Source organism: Lissotriton helveticus, chromosome 8 (genome assembly GCF_964261635.1).
Source record: "Lissotriton helveticus chromosome 8, aLisHel1.1, whole genome shotgun sequence".
Lineage (NCBI taxonomy): Eukaryota > Metazoa > Chordata > Amphibia > Caudata > Salamandridae > Lissotriton > Lissotriton helveticus.
The window spans coordinates 804,530,540-804,556,883 of NC_136069.1; the positions used below are offsets into that span (position 1 = coordinate 804,530,540).

Below are 26,344 nucleotides of genomic sequence, written 5' to 3' on the forward strand. Positions count from 1 at the left end.
CCGACCAGAAGGCCCTACTGTTTGGTATGACAACCTCTCACCTTCCATGCCAGTGCACTAATTGAGGGGAACAGGAGTAGGTTACTTTGTTGACCACAAAAAGCATGTGCAGCGGGTGAGGGGTGAGGAGTAGGTTGACTGTGGTCCCACTGTGCTGCAGGTGCTGCCCTCACAGAGAAGGTGGTGCTACTGGGGCAGGAGTCAGATGAGGTGAATACTGTTGAGCATGTCAAAAAGTAGACCCCATCCTAATTGCAAGTGATGTATTCCTGGGAGCACGTGGCCGTGTATGGTGAGTAATGAACAGACCCTCAAAAACGAAGATATCTGTGTTTGTTGTAGGAAAAACTGCCAAATAAAATGCCGCAAAAGTGCAGCTAAATTTCCATATTTGGGCCGCTAAATTTCCATATTTGTGCCGCTAAATTTGCTAATCCATGCCGATATATACTGAGGGGTCTGTTTGAGGGCCCTAGTTTCATGGCACCAGTGTCGGTTTTTATCATGGCTCTGCGTTCCTGGCGCAGGAATGCTGTGTATAAGAACTGACGTCAGCGCGTGAGGGCGGCGTCTAAGTACTCCGACGTCATCCCGGCGCCGACGACAGACGCGGAGCCGCAGACGATGCCTGCCGACGTGCAGGGGTACTGCTACGCAAAACTTTCCGGCTCCAGTCTGACGCCTGGGGTTATTCTACGGTAAGGAATCTAACACTAACTACTGTTTCTTACAGATATATTGTTATCGAAGGTAAGTAACTTTTGCGTTAGGACCTTTTAGATGGAAAAAAAGGCCATTCCACAGAACAGTGAGGTGGAAGGATCAATGAAGAATGTGCAGTTAGAGTATCGACCGCAAAAGAACTTTACCAAAGGTACAAGTGTGATGGATACTTCTAACCGCAGATTCATCACTTTTTGAATGCATACCAAAGCAGTACCTGCTCAGGTGGAAAATGTGTGGAATGTGTAGGAGAGTGGGGTCTGCAATCCCATGGTCACCCCAGATTTCTGCTTTTTGCTTCACGACTTTCCCTGGCTGTGGGCCTGCTAATCAGACCCACAGACTAGCTGTTCTCTCTCTAAATTGACAAACATGTACCTTAGGTGCATTTACCAATTGGTACTGGGCCACCTTATCAGTCCCTGTACAGTATACCTTAGGTATCCAGGGCATAGGTGTACCCAGGGCCTACCAGGGGCTGCAGCATGTATTATGCCACCCCTGGCTGGCCACCCAAATCTGACACAACTGGCTGCATGACAGCTGGGGCAAGGTGGTGTAAACACCCTTTGCTTTAGATATAGTATTCCTATATCTAACCCTAAAATGGACACGTGTATTCCTGTCAGTCACTCCTATGGCAGGCCTTATCAATCCTGAAGGCAGAGTGCTTGGATTTATGTGAGATGGTGCTCTGGCATGAGCTGAGCCCATTTGCAGCTTGCGGAACCAAGTCCTAATAGCTGTTCCATGATAACGCTATACCATATACTCTTAAGTGCATTATAATCCTCGCGGTTAAATGCTAACTTTGGCATAGCATTATCAAAACATGTCGAGTAAGGTGTCATACGAATTGGAATACTAACCCCTCGCCAATTCTGGCGACGGGGTTAGCATTCCACCCTTCTAGAGGGACACGACATGTATGTAACTGCAAACCCCGGTTAAAGTTAACTCGATCCTCAGCATCACAAAATGGATGCTGCCACCACAGACACAAGTCTGACCTCCTGCTGCTGGGAGTCCTTCCAGCGAGGGTGGCTTGGACAAAGGGTTTCCTGCCTTGGGAGGTGCTAGCACCACCCCAGACAGGATTTTGTGTATTAGGTAAGGCCAGGCTGAAAGGAATGAGACATGCCTGGGGCACACAAGGTGCCCTGTGCATACACCGGTTCCAACCAGTTGCTGGGGCACTCCAGCCCCAGCTCTGGCGGGAAACTGGACAAAGGAAAGGGGGTGTAGCCACCCCCCTTCCTGGTCCCACCCAGGGGAGGGACCTAGTCGTAGTGCAGCCCCCTTTAGCCGGATAAAGGTAGGAGCTGGTCCCATTCCAAGTTAGATTACTCTTGACAACTTCCACGAAGAACTCTTGACCTTCGACCTCCTGATCATCAGAAGACTGAAGAATCTCCCCTATGGTCAGGGAGTGACCATCCTGCTTCGCAGGCACCATCAAGCTCCTGTGCGGTTTGCTGCAAAGTCCTTCCATCCCGGAATCCGACGACCCAGCTCGACAAGACCCGGACCTCCAGACCTCTCTGACCTCTACCCACATCCACAGCACAGCTGGGACCCGTGGGTGCGACGAGCAACGTGGAGACGGCCATCTTGAAGAAACCTGCACAGCGCTTCCTGCACGACCCCTGAGGGTTCCTCAAGTGAGTGCATTGGGGACTGAGAAGCCCCACACCGACGCAGCTCCTGCACCAAAGACCAGCCCCCCAGCATCCCCGTGATCTGCGTGGGGCCCTTTTGCCTGGTTGCTGCCCTTCCTGTTGTCTGGTCACTTGCCGGCTGGCTTGTGCCCTCTGAGGTGACGACCCGAAGATTCCAACGCTGCTAGTCTGGTCCCCCAGACTGGCCCTTGCTTCCTTGTAAAAGAGGAGCACCCCGGACCCTCCTGGTCCCCACAAGACGCCATCTTTGTTCCACCGCGTGGCTTGCATTAGCCAAGGCCTGTTGTCCAGATCGACGATCCGACACCGCCAACAGCAGCAGACTACGTGGGACAGCTTGTGCCTCCAGCCTGGTCGTGAAGAACAGCTCCTGGTCCGCGCAGCTACACAGAGAAGTGACCCTTCCTTCACCTGAACGCGGCGACAGCATCTGGTTCCCTCCTGGTTCCAGCCCCGTCACTGGCTAGTGACCAAGACTCTGTCCCCTTCCTTTTCAGGACTTCCATCTTCCTAGTTCCATCCTTGGAACCACCGGACTCCTCCATCTGGCTGCCTGCCAGCAACTTCTTGTTTCAGTCATCACCGGGATCAACGCAGCAAACCCGACACTACTTCAGCCCTATGCACCCGCAGCCTGTGGGTTAGGTAACTAAAGCTTCTAGGTCCTGAAGTCTGTGTGCACTATCCTAGTGTCCAGGTCCACTGTTGTTTTCCCTCCATCCAGCCGGGTTCGTCCGGAATCCGTAACATTGTAAACTGTAAGATCCATAGACGTTGGTACGCATCCCGCGTGAGAGTTCCCACTCTGCACGTGAGTCCCGTGGGCCTCCTGCTCCTTACTTACCTAGTTTGTAGCGTAGTTGTAGGAAGGTAGATCCCTGACTATGGTTGCCCCCAACTTTTTGCCTGGTGTTTTGCTGGTTTTCTGACTTAGTTGACCTGGAGCCCTGCTATTCAGGACCCCAGGCCCACTGCTCTCTCTGTTAAAATGGATTCCATGTACCCTAGGTACATATCTGATTGGATACTGAGTCACCTTATTAGTCCCTGTACAGTATACCTTAGGTATCCAGGGCATAGGTGTACCCAGGGCCTACCAGGGGCTGAAGCATGTATTATGCCACCCCTGGCTGGCCATCCAAAACTGACACAACTGGCTGCTTGACAGCTGGGGCAAGGTGGTGTAATCACCCTTTGCTTTAGATATAGTATACCTATATCTAAAACCTAGAATAGGCACACAGATCTCCTATCAGTCACTCCTATGGCAGGCCTTAACAATCCTGAAGGCAGAGTGCTTGGAATCGTGTGAGATGGTGCTTTGGCATGAGCTGAGCCTGTCTGCGGCTTTCGGGATCTATCCCTTAGCCGTTTCCATGATAGCGTCAGACCATATACTCTTAAGTGCCTTATAATCCTCGCGGTTATGGTAACTTTGGTCTTACAATATCTAAACATGTCGTGTAAGGTGTCATACGCTTTGGAATACTACCCCCTCGCCAGTTCTGGCGACGGGGGTAGCATTCCACCCCTCTAGAGGGAGAAGACATGTTGGTAGCCTGTAACCCCGGTTAAAGTCGAACATAGCCTCAGCTCCACAAAATGGATGCTGCCACCGAGACACAAGTCTGACCTCCTGCTGCTGGGAGTCCTTCCAGCGAGGAGTGCTTGGACAAAGGGTTTCCTGTCAGGGGCGGTGCTAGCACCATCCCAGACAGGGTTTTGTGTATCCCAGGTAGGCAGGGCTATAGAGGAAGGTGACTGCAAGTGGCACCCCGGTGTTCACTGTGCATATGCCGGCTCAAACCAGTTCCTGGGGCACACCAGCCCCTGAGCTGGGGAGAGACTGGACAAAGGAGAGGGGTGTAACCACCCCCCTCCTAGTCCCACCCATAGGGCAGGACTTAGTCGCGTGCCAGCCCCTTTTCTCAGGATAAAGGTAGGAGCAGGCCCCCTTCCAAATCAGATCATCTTTGAATCCTGAAACCACTTTCTACGAAAGGAACTCAAGACTTCTTCCTAAAATTTGTCCCTTGTGACTAAGGAGTAGTCACCCTGCAGCAGCAGGCACCAACCAAGCATCGCGGTTTGCTGTAAGTCTCTCCTCCGGATCAAGACTGTCCAGCTCGACGAGAACCGGCTTCCCTGGCACCTCTGACCTCTACCTGCATCATCAGCCCAGCTGAGATTCGTGGGTGTGACGAGACCTCGAAGGACCGGCCATCTTCAGGACTGCACGACGCTTGCCCAGCACGACCACCGAGGGATCCTTGAGTGAGTGCTTTGGGGTTTGAGAAGCCCCAACCCTGAGCAGCTCCAGCACCGAAGTCCTGCCCTCCAGCATCCACGAGATCTGCGTGGGGCCCTTCTGCTCTTTGCTGCTCACCGCGTTGTCCAGGTCACTTGCCCGTTGGCTAGTGGCCCTTCTGACGACGAACCACGACGACAACACCGCTGGTCTGGTTGCTCCAGACTGGCCCTAGCTCCCCTCCAACAGAGGAGCATCCCGGACCCTCCTGGTCCACTCCAGACGCCATTTTTAGTCCACCGCGTGGGCTTGCATTTGCCAAGAGTTGTTGCCCCAATCCTGGGTCCAGCGACGTCGACAGCAGATACCTCTGTGGGACAGCTCGCCCCTCCATCCTGGTCGAGGTGACTTCGCCCGGTGCCAATCTGGTGCCCACCTAATCACTGGTTAGTGATTCAGGACTTGGTCCTCTCTGCTTACAGGTCTCCATCTTCATCGATCCAGGCTTGGATCACATCGAACATCTTCACTGGTCGCCTGCCAGCAACTTCTTCTTTCAGGCTCCATAGACTGCAACGAGGATTCCCGATGTCTTTTCAGACCTATGCAGCCGCAGCCCCTGGGCTAGGTAACCTGAGCATTTCGGTGCTCCAGCATAGCTTAACTATCTAAGTGTCCAGATCCTTTTTCGTTTCAGCTCTACCTAGTCGGGTTCGCCCGCTAACACTAACTTTGCATTTACTAGCCTCCATAGACTTTGTTCCGCATCCCGCGTGAGAGTGCACACTCTGCACCCGATCTCCCTAGGCCTCCTGCTCGTAATCTAAAGGTTCAGTAGTCTAGTCCTAGCGATCCCAAAGCCTCTGAGAATAGTTACTTACCTGCTAGTAATTCGCATTTCACTTTTGTAGTATATGGTTTTTCGTGCCCCTCGGGCATTTGTGTAAATTGTGCGACTTTCAGTATTTTCTTAAGAGTTTTGTATTGTCCTTAGCTCCCTGACTCATAAAGAGTTCAGGGTAGTCTTGTTATAAATAAATATACTTTATTTTTCATAACAACTTGTGTGGTGTCCTTTCACTTGGTGTTCAAGGGGTAAATGTGATGGTAAAACAGCTGGCTTAACACGCCCTCTAGAGTTTAGCCTAAAGACTGCTCTTGTCCATGCTACTAGGATAGCTGGTCTATCAGGTTGACTTACAACCAATCATCAATAAGGGTCGTTTGGACTGATACATAGTGATCACTAGAATAGTGAGCACTGCATATCAGGCCAACTTCTCACATTGGTGAGCAGCGGTTGGGATTTGAGCTTGCTGTTGTTTTACCACACACGTATCCTAAGAATATCATTTGAAAGATCACATAGGTACATAGGTACATATAACTTAAATTAGAATACTCTGAGTTCTACTGAACCAGCTGTTGTAGTGTCATAGGGCTTAGCACACCCTAAACTACAACTCTAGCAAGGGATCAGTAGGTAAACCCATAGTGTAGGTAGGTGCATCACTTACACCACACTAGAAGCATGTCTACCCATGGAGAGTCTTCAGAGACTCCCCTAGTGGCTAGTGACCCTCCACAGGTCATCTCAAGATATGCAGCTCTCAGTTTCCAGGAGTTGAGGCAATTGTGTACCTCCAGGAAATTGAAACAGGGGTCTAACCCCACCACTCCCTTTCTGTTAGGTCTCTTAGAGACATATGATGCTAGGAAAGCTTCTCATACAGATGGGAACATGCCAGCCTTGGAGGGTACCCTTGGTGATCCAGACCTCCTTGACACTGAAAATGCAGTTGAGGAGGAGGAAGAAGAGGAACTCTCTGGGGATGAGGCAGACAACAGGCCTGAGCTAGTCAGCAGACTTACTAGGGCCAACTTAGACCTACTTAGGGAAGGATCTGGGGGACCCCCAGTACTGACCCTGATGAGGCCTAACCTTGGAGTTAGAAGAGATAGATCTCCTTCTAGGGACTCCAATAGATCTCTGCACTCTAATGCCTCTTCCCAGAGGAGAAGGATTTCTCCCCAGAGGAGACTGACTCCCCCTCAGAGAAGAGAACATGAAGCAAGGATGAAGCAGGCTAATCTAAGGATTGAAAGGGAAGAACTTGCCCTGGCCAAAGAGAAGCTTGCCTTTGCTAGAGAGCTGCAGATGAGTGGGGTAGTCCCCACTGGTGGCAGCAATATCCCTAGAGATAAAGAAAGGAGTTTAGACACTAAACACCTGAGTAAGATAGTGCCCCCCTTTAAACAAGGGGATGACATCCACAAATGGATGGCTGCTTTGGAGAGGGCCTGCACTGTCCAGTGCATCCCCCAAAGTCAGTGGGCAGCTATACTGTGGCTCTCCTTTGAAGGCAAAGGTAGAGATAAGCTCCTCACTACTAGAGTTGAGGATGCTAACAATTACCAAGTCCTGAAGAATACACTGATTGATGGGTTTGGCTTAACCACTGAGCAGTACAGGTTGCTGTTCAGAGACACCCAGAAAACTCATTCTCAGGATTGGGCTGACTTTGTTGATTGTGCCACTAAGGCTTTGGAAGGCTGGCTACTGTGTAGCAAGGTTACTGATTACCAAGGATTGTATAATCTAATTATGAGAGAGCAAGTCTTAAATAATTGTCAGAACCAGTTATTACACCAGCACCTGGTAGACTCTGATCTGACCTCTCCACAGGAATTGGGTAAGAGGGCAGACAAATGGGTCAGAACCAGGATTAGGCCTAAGAACCAGGGTGGTGACCAGAAAAAGGAATCAACCAAGCCTCAAGAGAAGGGTGGGAATAAATCTCCAGATCAAACCACATCAGGGCCCCAAAAATCCTCAGAAGGGGGTGGGTCCCAGAATCCTTCCAATACCCAAAAGAAACCTTATTGCCAAACCTGCAAGCAGGTGGGTCATTGGAAAACTGACATCAGTTGCCCAAAGAACCCCAATAAGGAAAACATACCCCCAAGTAACACTTCCAAGCCACCTGTTACTACTAGTAGTAATCCCCCAGGTGGTGGGAGTGCCCCCAAGAATTTGGGTGCATTTACTTTGGGACTTCCTGGGGACTCTGGCCTAACCAGGTCCCCTGACTTAGATACTCTTGTCTGTGAAAATGGCATGGGGTTTGCCAACTTCACTGCTTGTCCCAACACTTTGAGCAAGTACAGACAGGAGCCCCTCATCAATGGTATACAAGTTGAGGCCTATAGAGATACAGGGGCTAGCATCACCATGGTGACTGAGAGTCTAGTCCCCTCAAGGCAACTTTTACCTGGTGCCACATACCAGGTGACCAATATTGATGGAGTACAGAGAGATCATCCCATGGCAGTGGTAAATCTCAGCTGGGGAGATGTCACTGGCCCCAAGAGAGTGGCAGTGTCATCAAACTTGCCTGTAGATTGCCTACTGGGGAATGATTTAGAGATCTCAGCCTGGGCTGAGGTAGAGCAAGAAACCCATTTCAAAATGGTAAACCTCCATGGTAAGGTTAGTGGGGCAGTGATAGCCACAGCCCCAGTCCAGGATGTCCTCCCTGAACAGGTCAGGAGGGCCGTGCCAGTCACAGCCCAATCTCAGACAACTTCCTTTCCAGAACAGGTTGGCAAGGCTGTGATGGTAACAGCCCATACCCAAACTGAGTCCCCTCCTGAAAAGGTTGGGAGAGTTGTGATGGCCACAGCTCAAACTCAGACAGATAATAGTATTGTGAAGCCTGAAACTATGGATCACTCCACTCAGACAGAGAGCATTGAGGAGGAGGAGAAATCTCCCTCCCACCAGACTTTAGGAAAGGATCAGCCTCCTCAGGGAACTGATCTGACCCCTTGTGAAGAAACTGCCCCAGAGGTAGTCAGGCCTAGCCTGGCAGAACCCCTGATGTCAGTGGACCCTTCCAAGGTGGGACCCAGTCTGGAGCAGGTAACCTGCCCCTCTCTACCCTGCCTCAGTCAGCCCAGGGAGGCCAGTGGTGGACCCCAAAGGGCCCCCTGTCCAAAAGAATTCCCCAATCAGCAGATTAGGGGCACTGAAGCTAGTAGTCCTAGCCAAGTGAAAATAAAACAAACTCCTGAGGGATCCCCCTTACAATTAGCTAGGGACCTCCCCCAGATGGACACTGTTGGGCACAGCCAAACCTGGGACCTAAGGGCCCCAAACCTGACCTGTCCCTCCAGTAAGCCAAACAGAGGGACCCAACCTCCAGCTTTAGGTAGCCAGAGGTTGACCCTGAGAGCTCAACACAACTCAGTCTTGGAAAGAAAGGCCTCTATGGTGGATAATGATTGGAGGAAGCTGAGACCAAAATTAGTGGAGCCTCACTTCAGTACTCCATCTCAGCACCAGCCTTTTACTTTGCCAAAACACACCACAGGTAGAGATTCCCTATGGTGGAGACCCTCAGACACCCTTAGGGTGAGGGATTGCTTAGTGGACCATGAGATAGGGGGTAACCATGCCAGTGCTGGTACTTCCTTATATGGCCACTTAGGCAATATAGGCTTACCTGGTCAAGGATAGCCTTATCTCCTTTCGTTGGGGGGGGGGGGGGGGGGGGGGTATGTAGGAAGGTAGATCCCTGACTATGGTTGCCCCCAACCTTTTGCCAGGTGTTTTGCTGGTTTTCTGACTTAGTTGACCTGGGGCCCTGCTATTCAGGACCCCAGGCCCACTGCTCTCTCTGTTAAAATGGATTCCATGTACCCTAGGTACATATCTGATTGGATACTGAGTCACCTTATTAGTCCCTGTACAGTATACCTTAGGTATCCAGGGCATAGGTGTACCCAGGGCCTACCAGGGGCTGAAGCATGTATTATGCCACCCCTGGCTGGCAATCCAAAACTGACACAACTGGCTGCTTGACAGCTGGGGCAAGGTGGTGTAATCACCCTTTGCTTTAGATATAGTATACCTATATCTAAAACCTAGAATGGGCACACAGATCTCCTATCAGTCACTCCTATGGCAGGCCTTAACAATCCTGAAGGCAGAGTGCTTGGAATCGTGTGAGATGGTGCTTTGGCATGAGCTGAGCCTGTCTGCGGCTTTCGGGATCTATCCCTTAGCCGTTTCCATGATAGCGTCAGACCATATACTCTTAAGTGCCTTATAATCCTCGCGGTTATGGTAACTTTGGTCTGACAATATCTAAACATGTCGTGTAAGGTGTCATACGCTTTGGAATACTACCCCCTCGCCAGTTCTGGCGACGGGGGGTAGCATTCCACCCCTCTAGAGGGAGAAGACATGTTGGTAGCCTGTAACCCCGGTTAAAGTCGAACATAGCCTCAGCTCCACAAAATGGATGCTGCCACCGAGACACAAGTCTGACCTCCTGCTGCTGGGAGTCCTTCCAGCGAGGAGTGCTTGGACAAAGGGTTTCCTGTCAGGGGCGGTGCTAGCACCATCCCAGACAGGGTTTTGTGTATCCCAGGTAGGCAGGGCTATAGAGGAAGGTGACTGCAAGTGGCACCCCGGTGCTCACTGTGCATATGCCGGCTCAAACCAGTTCCTGGGGCACACCAGCCCCTGAGCTGGGGAGAGACCGGACAAAGGAGAGGGGTGTAACCACCCCCCTCCTAGTCCCACCCATAGGGCAGGACTTAGTCGCGTGCCAGCCCCTTTTCTCAGGATAAAGGTAGGAGCAGGCCCCCTTCCAAATCAGATCATCTTTGAATCCTGAAACCACTTTCTACGAAAGGAACTCAAGACTTCTTCCTAAGATTTCTCCCTTGTGACTAAGGAGTAGTCACCCTGCAGCAGCAGGCACCAACCAAGCATCGCGGTTTGCTGTAAGTTTCTCCTCCGGATCAAGACTGTCCAGCTCGACGAGAACCTGCTTCCCTGGCACCTCTGACCTCTACCTGCATCATCAGCCCAGCTGAGATTCGTGGGTGTGACGAGACCTCGAGGGACCGGCCATCTTCAGGACTGCACGACGCTTGCCCAGCACGACCACCGAGGGATCCTTGAGTGAGTGCTTTGGGGTTTGAGAAGCCCCAACCCTGAGCAGCTCCAGCACCGAAGTCCAGCCCTCCAGCATCCACGAGATCTGCGTGGGGCCCTTCTGCTCTTTGCTGCTCACCGCGTTGTCCAGGTCACTTGCCCGTTGGCTAGTGGCCCTTCTGACGACGAACCACGACGACAACACCGCTGGTCTGGTTGCTCCAGACTGACCCTAGCTCCCCTCCAACAGAGGAGCACCCCGGACCCTCCTGGTCCACTCCAGACGCCATTTTGAGTCCACCGCGTGGGCTTGCATTTGCCAAGAGTTGTTGCCCCAATCCTGGGTCCAGCGACGTCGACAGCAGATACCTCCGTGGGACAGCTCGCCCCTCCATCCTGGTCGCCGACAACGCCTCCTGGTCCGAGAGACAGCAGAGCCCAGCGTCACCCACTCACCTGGTCGAAGTGACTTCGCCCGGTGCCATCCTGGTGCCCACCTAATCACTGGCTAGTGATTCAGGACTTGGTCCCCTCTGCTTACAGGTCTCCATCTTCATCGATCCAGGCTTGGATCACATCGAACATCTTCACTGGTCGCCTGCCAGCAACTTCTTCTTTCAGGCTCCATAGACTGCAACGAGGATTCCCGACGTCTTTTCAGACCTATGCAGCCGCAGCCCCTGGGCTAGGTAACCTGAGCATTTCGGTTCTCCAGCATAGCTTAACTATCTAAGTGTCCAGATCCTTTTTCGTTTCAGCTCTACCTAGTCGGGTTCGCCCGCTAACACTAACTTTGCATTTACTAGCCTCCATAGACTTTGTTCCGCATCCCGCGTGAGGGTGCACACTCTGCACGCGATCTCCCTAGGCCTCCTGCTCGTAATCTAAAGGTTCAGTAGTCTAGTCCTAGCGATCCCAAAGCCTCTGAGAATAGTTACTTACCTGCTAGTAATTCGCATTCCACTTTTGTAGTATATGGTTTTTCGTGCCCCTCGGGCATTTGTGTAAATTGTGCGACTTTCAGTATTTTCTGAAGAGTTTTGTATTGTGTTTAGCTCCCTGACTCATAAAGAGTTCAGGGTAGTCTTGTTATAAATAAATATACTTTATTTTTCATAACAACTTGTGTGGTGTCCTTTCACTTGGTGTTCAAGGGGTAAATGTGATGGTAAAACAGCTGGCTTAACACGCCCTCTAGAGTTTAGCCTAAAGACTGCTCTTGTCCATGCTACTAGGATAGCTGGTCTATCAGGTTGACTTACAACCAATCATCAATAAGGGTCGTTTGGACTGATACATAGTGATCACTAGAATAGTGAGCACTGCATATCAGGCCAACTTCTCACAGTAGTCCCACCGATCCTCCAGCCTCTGGATCTCCTTACAGTATTTTCTTTCCTCGCATTCCATTGTTTTGAGTATATGGTTTGTCGTGCCCCTAAGGCACTTGTGTAAATATTGTGCGAACTCGCATTTCCTTTTTAGTATTGTCATGTGCTTAGCCCTCTGATCTCATAAAGAGTTCAGAGGTGTTGTTATTAATAAATAGACTGTTTATTTTCATAACAACCTGTGTGGTGTCCTTTCATTTGGTATTCAAGGGGTTATACTATGGTAAAACAGCTGGCTTCACATGCCAAAAGAGATTAGCCTAAAAGACTGCTTTTGTCCACGCTACTAGGATAGCTGGTCTATACGGTTGACTTTACAACCAATCACCATAAGGGGTTGTTTGGACTGATACAAGGTGATCACTAGAATTGGTGAGCATCATATATCAGGCCAACTTCTCACAGAATGGCTCAAACCAAAAGATCCTGCAGGAGCGAAAGCCAAAATGCCCCTTCGACAGGCCTGTCTGTCAAGGTAATAGTGGTTCATGAATGTGTGAGCTGATAACCCACGTTGCAGCTTCACAATTCTCAAAGGCAGGTACTCTGCATGGTAGCGCAGTAGTGGCACCCTTGAATCAAGAAGAATGAGCCATCAACCCTTTAGGTGGCTGCTTCTTAGCTAGCGTGTAGCAGATCTTTATGTAGATTACTAGCCACATAGAGATGGCTCTTTTCTGCACTGGCTTGCCCTTCTTTTCTCCTGAGAAATCCACAGAGTTGATCGTCCATCTGGGAACTTTGGCATGATCAATGTAGAACCTAAAGTGTCTTTTTGGAGTCCAAATGATAGTTTTTCCTACTTTTCGAGGGGTGAGGTGGGCAAAAAAAAGTCGAAGAATGATAGACTACTGACATGGAAAGTGTTTCTACCTTCGGCAGAAAAGCAGCTTGAGTTTTAAACTCCAGCTTGTTTGGGAAGAATGTCATATAAAGCAGCTGAACTGAGAGGGCGTGCAACAAGCTGACTTGATCGTGACCTGAAAAAAAAAACTTCATGGTCAAAAGACCATGGACAGCTATAAATTTGCTCAAATGGAGTACACATTTGAAAAGTGAGAATCAAATTGAAGTCGCACTGTGGCATCACAAATGGCTTGGCTGGAAATGTATCTGAAAGAGACACGTTAGTATTAGATTCCTTACCTTAGAATATCCCCAGGCGTCAGACTGGATCCGGAAATTTTTGCGTAGCAGTACCCTTGTGCGTCGGTAGGCGTCGTCTGCGGCTCTGCGTCCGTCGTCGGCGTCGTGGGCGCCGTGATGACGTCGTCGGAGTACTTTGACGCCGCCTCTGCGTGCTGACGTCAGTTCTTCTTTTTTCCGCGCCAGCAAGCGCAGATCTGGAAAAAGCAGTAACCCTAGTCATTTTTGACTAACCTTTTTGATCACTTTTTGATCTTTTCTCGAGTCTTCGACTCCAACGGTGCCGTAGGGATGCCCGGCTTTAAGCATTGTGAGGATTGCGACCGTCTGATGTCGGTCACGGATCCTCACCGACGGTGTTTAACTTGTCTCGGCGTCGATCACGACGACAAGGCCTGCTCCGACTGCCGGGCCCTCTCTTCGAAAGCCAGGTGGGAGCAGTCCCGCAGGCGACTCGAACTCCGGCAGTCGGTCCCGCGCCGCGAGAGGTCTCGGTCCCATAGGAGGTCGGTGGACAGGTCGCGGGCTCGGAGCCTCCACAGCTCCGAGAGTAGGCCGCACTCCTCCGGGTCGAAGTCGTCGTCAGGTAAGCGGCACAAGAAGTCCAAGCGGTGTCATCGCTCTGCGGACTCCCCCCGACGCTCGCGCGATGCGGCCGGGGGTTCGGGTGACACCACCCACGCGGCTCCAACGGAGTCGCAGGCGCCGCGTCCAGCCCCATACCCTACGGTCCCTGGGCTTCACGCGACGCAGGAGGAGATTAAGCGCTTCCTCATGGCCATGAGGAATCTCTCTCCTCCGCGGCGCCTTCGGGCCCAGCGGACCCGTCTGGGAACCCTAGCGGGTCGGGGGGTTTGGCCCCGACGCCGTCGGGTGCTACGGCCCCGACGCCGCCGACGCCTTCGGGCCCGGCGCCGCAGGTTCCCGCTATCCCGATGGCGCCTTCGGGCCCGGCGCCGAGGGGTTCAGTTGTTCCGGCGCCTTCGGGCCCGGCGCCGCGGGACGCCGCTGGACCTCCTTCGGGATCTGGTTCGTCGCCGGTGGACCTTACGACCTCCCCGGCGTTGGACCCTCAGGTGTCGCCTCTGGCGGCGCCGCCCCCGGTCCTGCCTTCGTTCCTGTTCCGGCGTCGGGGCGGCCCCGATGGGCGCCGCTCCAGACGTCGTTTGGAGAATTTAACTTCTATGAACAGGCCCCATTAGTTGAGGACCCTGAGTTTCAGGAGATGGGTGCTGAAGAGGACTGGGAGGGGTCTGAGGACCCTCTGACCAGAGAATGTCAGTCTCATGAGGACTGGACAGGAGACCTTGGGGAGGCCAGTGGCCTGGACACCTCTCCAGACACTGGTTTTGTCTCCCCTCCTACTGTGGCTACGGAGGAGGGGGCAACCTACAGTGTGGTGCTGATGAGGGCTGCCAAGGCCTTGGGCCTTGAGCTCCCCGTCCCGGCCGTGAGGACTAATCTCCTCACTGAGGTCCTTAAACCGCAGTAAAGCTCGGCCGAGCCTCTGCTGCCCTTTAATGCCGCCTTGACCGACGTTCTTCTGGGCACTTGGTCCAAGCCCGCTACGGGTTCGCCCGTAGATAGGAACGTGGCCAGACGCCACCGCCCAGCCCCGGGCGACCCATGTTTCCTGTCCACCCACCCTACCCCCGAGAGCCTGGTCATCCAGGCCTCCAATTCCCAGACCGCGTTCCCGTCGGCCCCGCCGGACAGGGAATCCAAGAGGTATGACCAGTATGGGAAGAAGATCTTCTCCTCCCTTAGTCTGGGCCTGCGGTCTTCCAACACCGCCTGCCTCTTGGGACGTTACACCCACTCTGTGTGGGATAAGGTTGCGGAGGTGCTGCCAGAGTGTCCGTTGGAGGTACGGGCCAAACTCGGCCAAGCCCTTGTGGAGGGCCGGGATGCAGCCAAATATTCCATCAGGTGTGGGCGGATACCACCGACTCGCTAGGTAGAGCGATGGCAACGACGGGGGCGGTCAGACGCCACGCCTGGCTGAGGTTCACCAACTTTTCAGCAGATGTCCAGAAAACACTCATGGACATGCCGTTCGATGGCCGTCGCCTCTTTGGCGACAAAGCAGACCATGCGCTTGAGCGCTTTAAGGACTCCAGGGCTACGGCCAAGTCCTTGGGCCTCTCGGGCCCGCGCCAGCAATCGGCTGCTTTTCACTCCTTTCGTGGCCACGGAAGGGGTGCGCCCACACGCGCCGCCAGCCACGCTCCGCAGGGCAATACCCGACGCGGTGGCGGCCGTGGGAACAGCCGTCCGGGCGGTCGGGGGCAACGGCGAGGTCAGTCCACACCTTCCCCCGCAGCATCCGCCTCAAAACCCTCCTAGTCCGTGCTTTCAGGCCCATGTAATGCCAGTGGGGGGCAGGGTTCGCCATCACCACCTCCACTGGCGCACTGTCACATCGGACAGGTGGGTGCTGCAAATCGTCCGAAGGGGCTACTCCCTCCCCTTCGAGGCGACTCCTCCAGCCATGCCACCGCAGAACCACCGTGTATCGGGGGATCATTTGCGACTTCTGCAGGAGGAAGTTACGGCCCTCTTGGCCAAGGGGGCCATCGAGCGCGTTCCTGGGCCAGAAGTAGGGTGTGGTTGCTACTCCCACTACTTTCTGGTACCCAAGAAGGGCAAAGTGGGCCTGCGTCCTATCTTGGACCTAAGGAACGTCAATGGTTTCCTCCGGAAGGAGAAGTTCAAGATGCTGACACTGGCTCAGGTCCTAGCTGCCCTGGACCCAGGAGACTGGGTGGTCGCGTTGGACTTGCAGGACGCTTATTTTCATATCCCCGTCCTGCCTGCCCACCGACGCTACCTGCGGTTCATGGTTGGCCACGAGCACTTTCAGTTTACCGTGCTCCCCTTCGGCCTTACCAGTGCCCCACGGGTGTTCACAAAGGTGATGGCGGTGGTCGCAGCTCATCTGCGCAGGTTAGGGGTTTCAGTCTTCCCCTACCTCGACGACTGGTTGTTGAAGGCGGGCTCGCCCCAGACAGTCGTCAGCCACCTCCAGACTACGGCAGACCTCCTGCACCAGCTGGGGTTCTCCATCAATGTGCCGAAGTCACACCTGTGCCCCTCTCAGAAGTTCCTCTTCATCGGAGCGGTTCTGGACTCGGCGCGGTTTCGGGTTTATCCACCCGAACAGCGGGTCCGGGATATTCAGGCTCTGATTCCCATCTTTCAGCCGTTATCCCGGGTTTCGGTCAGGTTGACGCTGCGGCTTCTGGGGCTGATGGCCTCCTGCATCCTACTGGTGCATTACGCCAGGTGGCGGATGCGGTCTCTGCAGTGGGACCTGAAGTTTTAGTGGGCCCAGCATCAGGGCAACCTATCCGACCACGTCCTGATCTCGGAGGGCACTGTGAGACAGCTGCAGTGGTGGCTTACGGACCGCGATTGGGTCAGCGGCAGATCCCTCTCCCTTCCCCAACCGGAGCACGTAGTTGTGACGGACGCGTCCCTCCAGGGCTGGGGAGGCCACATGGGAGAGGCGGAGATCAGAGGCCTCTGGTCTCCGCCGGAGGCCCGGCTCCACATCAACCTGTTGGAGCTCCGGGCGATTCGTCTGGCACTGAAGGCATTCCTCCCCTCTGTCCGGGGGAGTGGAGTGCAGGTGTTCACGGACAACACCACCGCCATGTGGTACTGCAACAAACAAGGCGGGGTGGGGTCGTGGACCCTTTGTCAAGATGCTCTTCACCTTTGGCAATGGCTGGAACGCCAGGGCGTGACCCTGGTGGCTCAACACCTGGCAGGTTCTCTGAACGCCAGGGCGGACGAGCTCAGCCGTCAGTGCATGATGGATCACGAATGGCGTCTGAACTCGGACGTGGCGCAAGGCCTCTTTCAGCGATGGGGAGAGCCTTGGTTAGATCTATTCGCCACCGAAGAGAACACGCAATGTCATCAGTTCTGCGCGTTGAAATTTCCAAGGCGGCACTCGCTCGGAGACGCTTTTCGTCGCGAGTGGAGTTGCGGTCTGTTGTACGCCTTTCCGCCTATACCACTTCTGCCCAGAGTGCTGAAGAAGATCAAGTGCGACCGGGCCCAAGTCCTCCTTGTGGCTCCGGACTGGGCGAGAAGGTACTGGTATCCAGAGCTACTCAGTCTGTCAGTCGATCCCCCGGTTCGTCTGCCTCTTCAGGAGGACCTTCTGTCGCAGCAGCAGGGGACGGTCCTCCACCCGAACCTGTCCAGTCTCCACCTCCATGCTTGTAGATTGAGCGGCGACAGTTGAGGCCATTTGACTTGCCTCCTGAAGTTTGTAATGTCATTCTGGCAGCCAGGCGTCCCTCCACGAAGTCGGTATACGCCTGCAGGTGGAACAGATTTGTGGCATGGTGCACAGCAAAGGCTGTGGATCCCCTCAATGCACCTCTTTCTGAGGTCCTTCTCTTCCTTCTTTCTCTTGCCCAGCAGGGCTCTGCTCTGGGCACTATCAAGGGCTACCTTTCTGCCCTTTCAGCCTTTCTCAGGCTGCCTGATCAACCTTCTTTATTCAAGTCCCCTATTGTAAATAGATTTCTTAAGGGCATCACACACACGTTTCCTCCTGTTCCGTTTGTGATGCCTCAGTGGGACTTGAACCTGGTTCTTACGTTTCTGATGTGCGCTCCCTTTGAGCCACTTCACAACTGTCCTCTTCACCTTCTGACTTTGAAGACTGCTTTCCTGGTTGCCACCACCTCTGCCAGGAGAGTGAGTGAGCTCCAGGCCCTTTCTTGTACTCCACCTTTCCTTTCTGTCCATCCGGACAAAGTGGTGCTGCGTACCAAACCTTCTTTCCTGCCCAAGGTTGTCACGGCCTTCCACATCGGGCAGTCTATCACCTTGCCAACCTTCTTCCCGCCACCGCATCCCTCTAAAGAGGAAGAGCGGCTCCACCGTCTGGACCCAAAACGTGCGCTCTCATTCTACTTGGATCGCACACGCCAGTTCCGGGTGGATGACCAACTCTTTGTTGGTTACGTGGGCGCGAAGAAGGGGAAAGCGGTGCACAAGAGGACCATCTCCCGGTGGATCATCCTGTGTATCCAGGCATGCTACTCCTAGGCTAGGAAGGAGCCCCCTGTTGGACTGCGGGCTCATTGTACCCGAGCACGGCGGCTACCACTGCCCTGGGCAGGGGTGTGCCCTTACAAGACATCTGTCAGGCAGCTACGTGGGCATCGCTGCACACGTTTGCAAGACACTACTGCCTAGACAGCCAAGTCCGGAGGGATGGCTTCTTTGGCCGTTCCGTCCTCCAGGACTTTCTGGTGTGATTATTGGTTCGCAGACCCACCACCGGGGTTGGTATTGCTGGGGTATCTATTCTAAGGTAAGGAATCTAATACTAACGTGTCTCTTTCAGATGCACAAGTTACTACTTGTGTAACGATATATCTGTAAGAGACATTAGTTAGTATTAAATTCCTTACCGACTCACCCATCCTCCCCGACTCACCCATCCTCCCCGTTCTGCGAACCAATATCTAGGGTTAGGGTTGTCCCCTTTCAGGGCCCTAGTTTCAATGGCACCAGTGTTGGTTTTTAACATGGCTCTGCGTTTCTGGCGCGGAAAAGCTGTGTCTAAGAACTGACGTCAGCACGCGGAGGCGGCGTCTAAGTACTCCGACGACGTCATCACGGCGCCCACGACGCCGACGACGGACGCGGAGCCGCAGACGACGCCTACCGACGCGCAAGGGTACTGCTACGCAAAAATTTCCGGATCCAGTCTGACGCCTGGGGATATTCTAAGGTAAGGAATCTAATACTAACTAATGTCTCTTACAGATATATCGTTACACAAGTAGTAACTTGTGCGTTGAGGACTTAAAAGAAATCTCATCACAACAGGTGTTTAAACAAAAAAGGCTGATCTGTAAACCTCCATAAAGCTGAAAAAGCCAACAAATAGCCTTTAACAGTGTCTAACAGAAGTTCTTGCTAGTCCAATAACAATACAAACATGAACACTTCAGACACCTTAACTTGTAGCGGGCAATCTGTCCGGGGCCACACCAAGCCACAATGCGCAGCCTACACTGATTTCGTAGATCAATGCCTGGCTGCCAGAATCACATGAACAACTCCAGGAAGATCAAAGGAGACTTCTTGCTACCACTCGATTGCAACACATTGATATGCAGAGTGTTTAGGTCTGAGTGCAGTACCTTGCCCTATTGCTGCGACAGTAGTACCTCCCGAAGCGCCAGCTTGATTGGAGCAAAGATGCTCATGGCCAGGAGTTCTGGGTATAATACCCTCCTGACCTACCAAGATGATTTGAGCCTGATCTGTCTTAATTTTTTTCATAGGTCATGCCTAGAGGGCTAGAGATGGAAAGATATACAGGAGTCTCGAGCTCCATGCCAGACAGACAGGGAGAGCTTTCTCAAGAACTCTGACATTGTGCTTTCTCACCGGTGGCAAAAAGATTGAGCCAGTGGTCTAACCATTGGTAGAAAACACCCTTCACCGTCTCCAGTTATAAATTCCCTTCATGATCCGCTTGGCATTGATGACTGAGTTCATTCGTCCTGGTGTTAAAAGATCCCACCAGTCTTTCACGGCCAGTGACATGCCGTGGCTTGTCAGACACTTTCAAAGGTGCAAAGCCTCCTGGCACAGGATCCAAGAACCACTCCACCCTGCTTGTTGCAGCACCACATAGCAGTAGAGTTGTCCTTGTGAACCTGTACCAGCCTCTCTTTTGATGGATGGTAGAAAAGCCCTCAATGCAAGCAGACCACACAGCTCCAACATATTGATGTTGAGGCAGGTTTCAGCCAAAGAAAAGAATCCTTTGATCTCCACCTATACCAGATGGCCTCTTCAGCCCAGTAACGGTTGATCCCTGACCACCATTAGCTCTGGGTGCGGTAAGAAGAGAGTGGTCTGCCACTGGCCATTCATGGTCTAGCTGCCACCTCTGCAGATATTTTATCTCCTCTGATACCTGGATGTGATCCGATAAGTTCCCCTGGTGCTGTCCCCACTGGAACTTTAGATCCCACTGCAGAGCTTCATGTGCTGTCTGACTTGTTGGAGTAGCAAGATAAAAGAGGCCAAGAGTCCCAGCAGCTTCTACGCCATCATCACTGAGATCCAAGACAGAAACTAAAACATTGTGATCATAGCCCGAAAATCCTGGACTGTGCTCTGGGTGGGGGAGAAGGCATAAAATTGTACCCGTATCCAGGATGGCTGTGATGCATGGGAGCATCTGTAAAGGAGTCTGGTGTGATGTTGGTAGTAGACCCTGACAGTATTAGGAGGTTTGCCATCGTCTAGAGTAGGTCTACGACACCCTGGGGTGCTTCTGCCTTCAACAGCCATCGAGGTAGGAAAAAACTGTTACGTCCAACCTCCGAAGATGTGCTGCACCCACCGCCATCACTTTTGTGAACACCTGAGGGGCACTGGTAGGCCAAAAAGGAGCTCCACAAATTTGGAATGCTTCTGGCCCACTGTGAACCTCAGGTAATGCCTGTGGGCCTGCAGGTTCGTAATATGGAAAAACGCATCCTACAGTTCCAATTCTATCATCCAGTCTCCGGGATACAGGGGATATAAGACCTATGCCAGTGGTGAACCCGCTGGGAGAACCCACATTGGATGCCTATGCAGATCCTTGGAGCCCAAAGACCTGCCAGTGGGAGCTAAAAGCATGGCATTTATGCACAGTCTAGTCTCCCTAATGGCCTTTATTTGCTGCCACATCATTGACAAACTTCTTACATTAGAGTTGCCTCAGGACCACACTCTAAATTGGCTTCTTTGGAGTTCAGGCGTGAGACCCGGAGGCATATTGATGCCCTTTTGCCATCTCTGGAGTTCGAGTGTCAGAAAAGGGTTAATTCCATCTTTGGCGTCCTCTTTAGACTAACCTGAGGACTTCGACCTCAACGAGGAGCTGCCACAGGAATGAGACCCACCTTTCAACATAGGTCAAAGTGCAAAGTCTCCAGCTGCTTGGTGTGACGTAGAGTTTCGCCTCACTGTCCCATATGGCCTTTGGATTTATCTGGGCACAGTTGTTGCAAGTCGTACTCCGACCCCAGGCGCTACAGGCACACATCATAGAGATCTGTCACAAACAGTTGTTTGCGACAGTCCACACAACTTTTAAACCCTGTCATTTTGTACGGTGAAATATTGTCCTTTGCACACTGGTAAAAAAGAATTAGGAGAAAAATTACTCAGTAATGACAAGAGGAATAAGTTCTGAATCCTCATCTGAAGGCACAGAAAGAAAGGAACTTGCATCCGAAGGCCTTTGCGGTGCTTATATGCAACTCCACTCATCACTTCTGTAGAGGAATGATGTCAGCACGGAGCAGCACCATTCCACCTACGGGGGCGCTTAGTACTTCTTTTGAGGTTCTGGATCCAGTTTGACTTCTGGGGGAATATTCACAAGGTGAAGAATCTACAGCTAGAAGTATCCATCAGAAAAAAGGTACTTGTGACCGTAGTTCTCCAGCATTGGTATCTTTCATAGATTTACATACTGGTGACCCTCCTATAAAATAGAGGCTCACCTTATGCCCATTATTCTACTTATACTTATACTTTACACTCCTATGCTTGAAATCTGAATAGTGATGACCCCTGGAATGGGTGAGTCTGACTGCACTTCCGCATTTTCCAGTTAAGTGGATGTGCTAAGAGACCCTGTTCTGTGGCCTTGCATGCAGGCAGTGCCTTGTACTCCCTTTGTAAAGTTACTGACGGACTCCCACTTCGAGGATGTTAAATTAGTAAGCATGTGAATCTATGAAAGATACCATCACTAGAGAACAACAGTTGCAGGTAAGTAACTTTTTTTCTTCACTCTACATCCCAAGAAAAGGATTTTCTTTATATCAAAGCTCATTAAATTTTCCACTCATCCACTGATGACACCCACATCTAAAAATGTGAGCAGCCACAGAAACTAGTAACCTCAGTGGGGTAAGGCCGTTGATTGCAAGATTGGATCGTAACCCGCTCAGAAAAAGAAGGATACACCTCGAAACATCTTCATCTGATCACTTCACTCAAACAACCCCTAGCCACCCCCACCCATATTTCCTTTAACTATGAAAAAATAATGTTTAATAAAACATAGAGTTTAACTGGAGGACTACGGAATGAATGAATGCTTGAAAACATAGCTGCAAAAGTACAGCTGTGACTCTGTACACAGTCCTTTCGGTATACCAGCTCAGCCACAAAACCCTTTGCCCAAACTCATCTTTGAACTAATGTAATAACAGGTCCTGCAAATACTTCTAGACCGTGATTTAGTCAGACAAACAATGTTTATTATTCCCTTTCATGTTCATCTTCTTCCTGCGAATCTTTTTGTCATGCCCAAAAGACCTGACTTGTTCATAACACATTTAGCTAAGTCCATCTAGTGAGGACATAATTCTGTATACCATGCTCTCCATTCTCTCTACCTACCCTAATTGACTTCCACTCCCATGTATTTTCTCCAGCTCGAAAAAGACACTTCCAAGGCACAGGCCATAGCTCAATCTGTATTAAACTGAAAATACAGGTCTTACAATTTCTTGATCATAACAAGCTTGGGTATATTTGGATTTCAGCACATCATAATTTTATTGTTGATTGGTGCTCATGTCTCGTTGAACCTTTGTTGTAAAACCAAATAATAAACATAGATAAAACAAATCTGTTGCTTGAGAGCGTCAATCGGTAGTACTGAGGCACCTGTTGCTTAGTAATATGTTTATGTAATTTGCAAAGTAAATATTTAACAGCAGCATTTTGCATCTATTAGGTAAAATCTGTACACTGCAAACCTGGCGATACAGTTGGAGAAGGAGATCTACTTGTGCAACTGGAGTAAGACCGGTTTCAATTAAACGACAGCATCGAATGGATCAATAATACGTTATTTGGGAACACAGAGTATTAAACACTCGAAGCAGATTTTATACAGTTGTATTTATTGATAAGTCATTGATAGTTTTTCACTCTTCAATGTCGTTACACTCAGATTAAATTTCTGCTATGTAATGTTCCCATTCTCAAGAATCTTTCAATGGGAATAAATGTCTACTTGTTCTTTTATAATTATGAACAATAAATTTCTCTACATATTTAGAATTTTTACCAGTGATTGTGGCATGTTAGCCTGTTATTTCTTGAACTCTCACATGCACTTAAATATCATGGTGTGTATACCTGTGTTATATTAATCAATTTTGAAGATATTCAAACACTACTTGCTATTCATTCAGGTCTCCACCTTGCCCCACACATCTTAAAATGTACAGCAGCGTGAAATCATGGCACAGTGCTCCATTTTCATATAAGAGATTTCACTCCTCTGCAGATGCAGCATAATTACAGTAAAATAATAGCAGCCACAAAAAAGAGCCTCTGTCTCAGACTATGTGGGGCACGTTCACCAATACATTTGTGACCCAAACAGGTGCAAAGTGAAGATTCCTGATTTACTTTAAGCATTTTTTTGCTAGAAAGTAGCCCTAATGTAATGCTAGTACTGCTTTCATTTGCGTTAAGGGGGCGTCCTGTAGGAGGTACATAAGCACTCCCATGCAACCATCTAGAAGTTTTAACACAAAGCCCCATCTACTGAAAATAGCTGACAAGGCTCTGCTCCCAAACAGATTGCCTCTTCAAAAGTATGAGTTAAGTAGAATAAATGTTTATATCGCTAAACGTTTACGAGTTTGTGTGTCTGCACTGTACAGCACACATCCAAATTGGGAAAAGTTTTAAAGTTTGACTTGGCATAGTATTTTGTACTGGAAGTCCATCCTTCCAGTACAAAACCTATAGTAGACATCACATGCAGACACCTCTGCACTATGGTACAAATGTGTGTGCGAGGCACTAGTATGTGTGCTGCTGCCCTCTGCCTCCCTTTCACGCAGTGCAGACACTTTGGTTGCCCGCTACATGTTATTAGTAAATCTAGCCCTAGGAATGGCAAAAAAAGTTCAAAGGAAGAGGGGTGAATAAATACCTGTAGAGCAATAGGATCTATACTCTGAGATCAGTACCTATAGACATTTTCTGCAGCATGTTTAATCTAGGAGCTGAGCACAAGTTTGCGGTTTTACTGTGCTGTTTGGCCTAAGTTTAATTCCATTCAACAGGCCAGAATAAGATCTTATATTTAAATACCGTTGCTGTTTGGACATGCTTGTGATGAACATGGTCACATTATGAAGTGTTTTCCTATAAAGACAGATTCCTCACCTTGGAATATTCCCCAGGCATCAGACTGAATTCGGAAAACCTTGTGAGGTACGTCTGCATGTCGGTAGGTGGCATCTATCAGCTTCATGTCAGCGTTGTCTGCATCAGAAGGAACTTGTGCTGTGCCTATACAGGCGCCACTCCAGCACGCTGACATCAGTTCCTTTCTTTCTGCACGAAAAGTGTGGATCCAGAGAGCTAACTCAGCCACTTTTGACAATCTTTTTCAAATTTGAGAAATATGCTCCCAGTGTGCTAGGGACGTGTCCCTAACAAACCCACAAGCTTTTAGCCTTGTGGGGAATGTCACAGACAGATGTCTGTTTATGATCCCCGCTTGGTCTATCTGTGGTGTCTAGGGTCAGACCACGGTTTCAGGGTTTGCGCTGTCAGTCGAGGCACCCAAATGCGATTCAAGAGCGAGCCATAAAGTACATAGTGGCACAGCACAAGAAAGCATCATATTGTTCCCGAGGAAGACCCAGGGCCTGGTCACGGAGTCGGTCACATGAAAGGTCATCTTCGAAGTCCAAGTCCTCGTCATCTAAGTCGGGTAAGTAAAAGAAGTACAAAAAGAAAAATGTCATGCATACTTCGCCTTCCCCACAGGATCCCGTGCTTATGGGCCCTGCTCCCACACTCCGTCTGCAGAGACGGAGGCATGGTACGCTCTGCAACTCGCCGACTTCCCAGTACCGGAGCGGCCTTTGCCCAAATTAAGGTGTTTTATGTGGCCATGCACTCCGGCTCCCTCTGGAATGCATTCAGCCCTGCGGTACCCAAGCTTGAGTACCACTGGTGAGCTCACTCCTGACGCATGCGGGCCATTGGATCTGCCTCCGGATCAGGACCAAGAGACTGGGTACCATCTGCAAGAGAATCTGCTCTTCCACCAGCATTGCATTGCGGGCAGTAGCCAATACTCCCACACATTGTGGGACTTGGGCACTCAAGTGCTGCCCATGGCTTCCGAAGAGTCCCGAGCCATACTGAGCCAGGCCATTATTGATGCCAGGAATGCAGCAAAGTTCTCCACCTTTAGCTCGGCAGAGGTATTGCTTCCTTGGTGTCACTGCGCCACCATGTCTGGCTCCAATCAATTGGCCTCTCTGGAGGTGTCCAGTCGGCTCTAATGGACATGCGCTTTGACGGCTCTTACCAGTTCGGTGGCAAGGCCGATTCAGTGATTGAACGATTTAAAGGAGAGTCCAGATACCACCAGATCTTTGCGTTCTTCCCTGGCATTGCGTATGGGGCAGTTATACTTTCACCCCTTCCTCAGTTATGGTCCAGGGTTTCCCAGCTGCGACCGCAGTACCAGCCATGCTCCCAAGGTCGCCAATCCTTGCAGCCGTATAATAACTGTGGATTCAGCTTCTCCAGAGGATATGGGAACGAAAGCCATCGCATTGTTCAATCCCTTGCCCCTCCAGCTGCTACATCCTCTAAGTCCCTTTAGCACTACCTCCACATAGTACAGCCATGCTGTTGGTGGCAGCATCAAGCACCATCTGCCACAGTGGCACGTGATAACATCAGATAAGTGGTGCTTCAAATTGTCAAGAAGGGTTATGCCCTTTCCTTCATAGAAACCCCTAAGCCTTTGCCACCATGCCCAGCATGGACAACTGAGGACGATCGCTTTTTGATCCGTCAGGAAGTGCAGGCTCTGTTGGCAAAAAGATCTATCAAGAGGGTGCCAGAAGCAGGACATGGTTGTAATACTTGCTGCTTTCTGATGCCGAAAAAGAAGGGAGGCCTCCGCCTCATACTAGATCTCTGCCCTCTCAATGCCTTCCTTAAGAAAGAGAAATTCAAATACTCACCTTAGCTCAGGTTTTGGCAGCCCTGGATCCTGGAGATTGGATGTTAGTATTGCACTTGCAGGGTGCTTATTTTCACTTCTCTGTCCTACAAGCCCACAGGCATTACCTGTAGATCATGGTAGGCCACAAGCATTTCCAGT

At 51.0% G+C, this 26,344-nt stretch overlaps 1 protein-coding gene across 1 annotated transcript in view; it reads left to right on the forward strand.

Annotated features, from left to right (window-relative positions):
• PCCA (propionyl-CoA carboxylase subunit alpha) overlaps positions 1-23,269 on the forward strand; it is a 2,354,189-nt gene extending 2,330,920 nt beyond the window's left edge. The window contains exon 24 of the mRNA XM_078657621.1: positions 22,928-23,269. Coding sequence (XP_078513747.1) covers positions 22,928-22,996 — 69 coding nt within the window. The 3' untranslated portion in view covers positions 22,997-23,269. The remainder of the gene's footprint in view (positions 1-22,927) is intronic.
• The last annotated feature ends 3,075 nt before the right edge of the window (positions 23,270-26,344 follow it).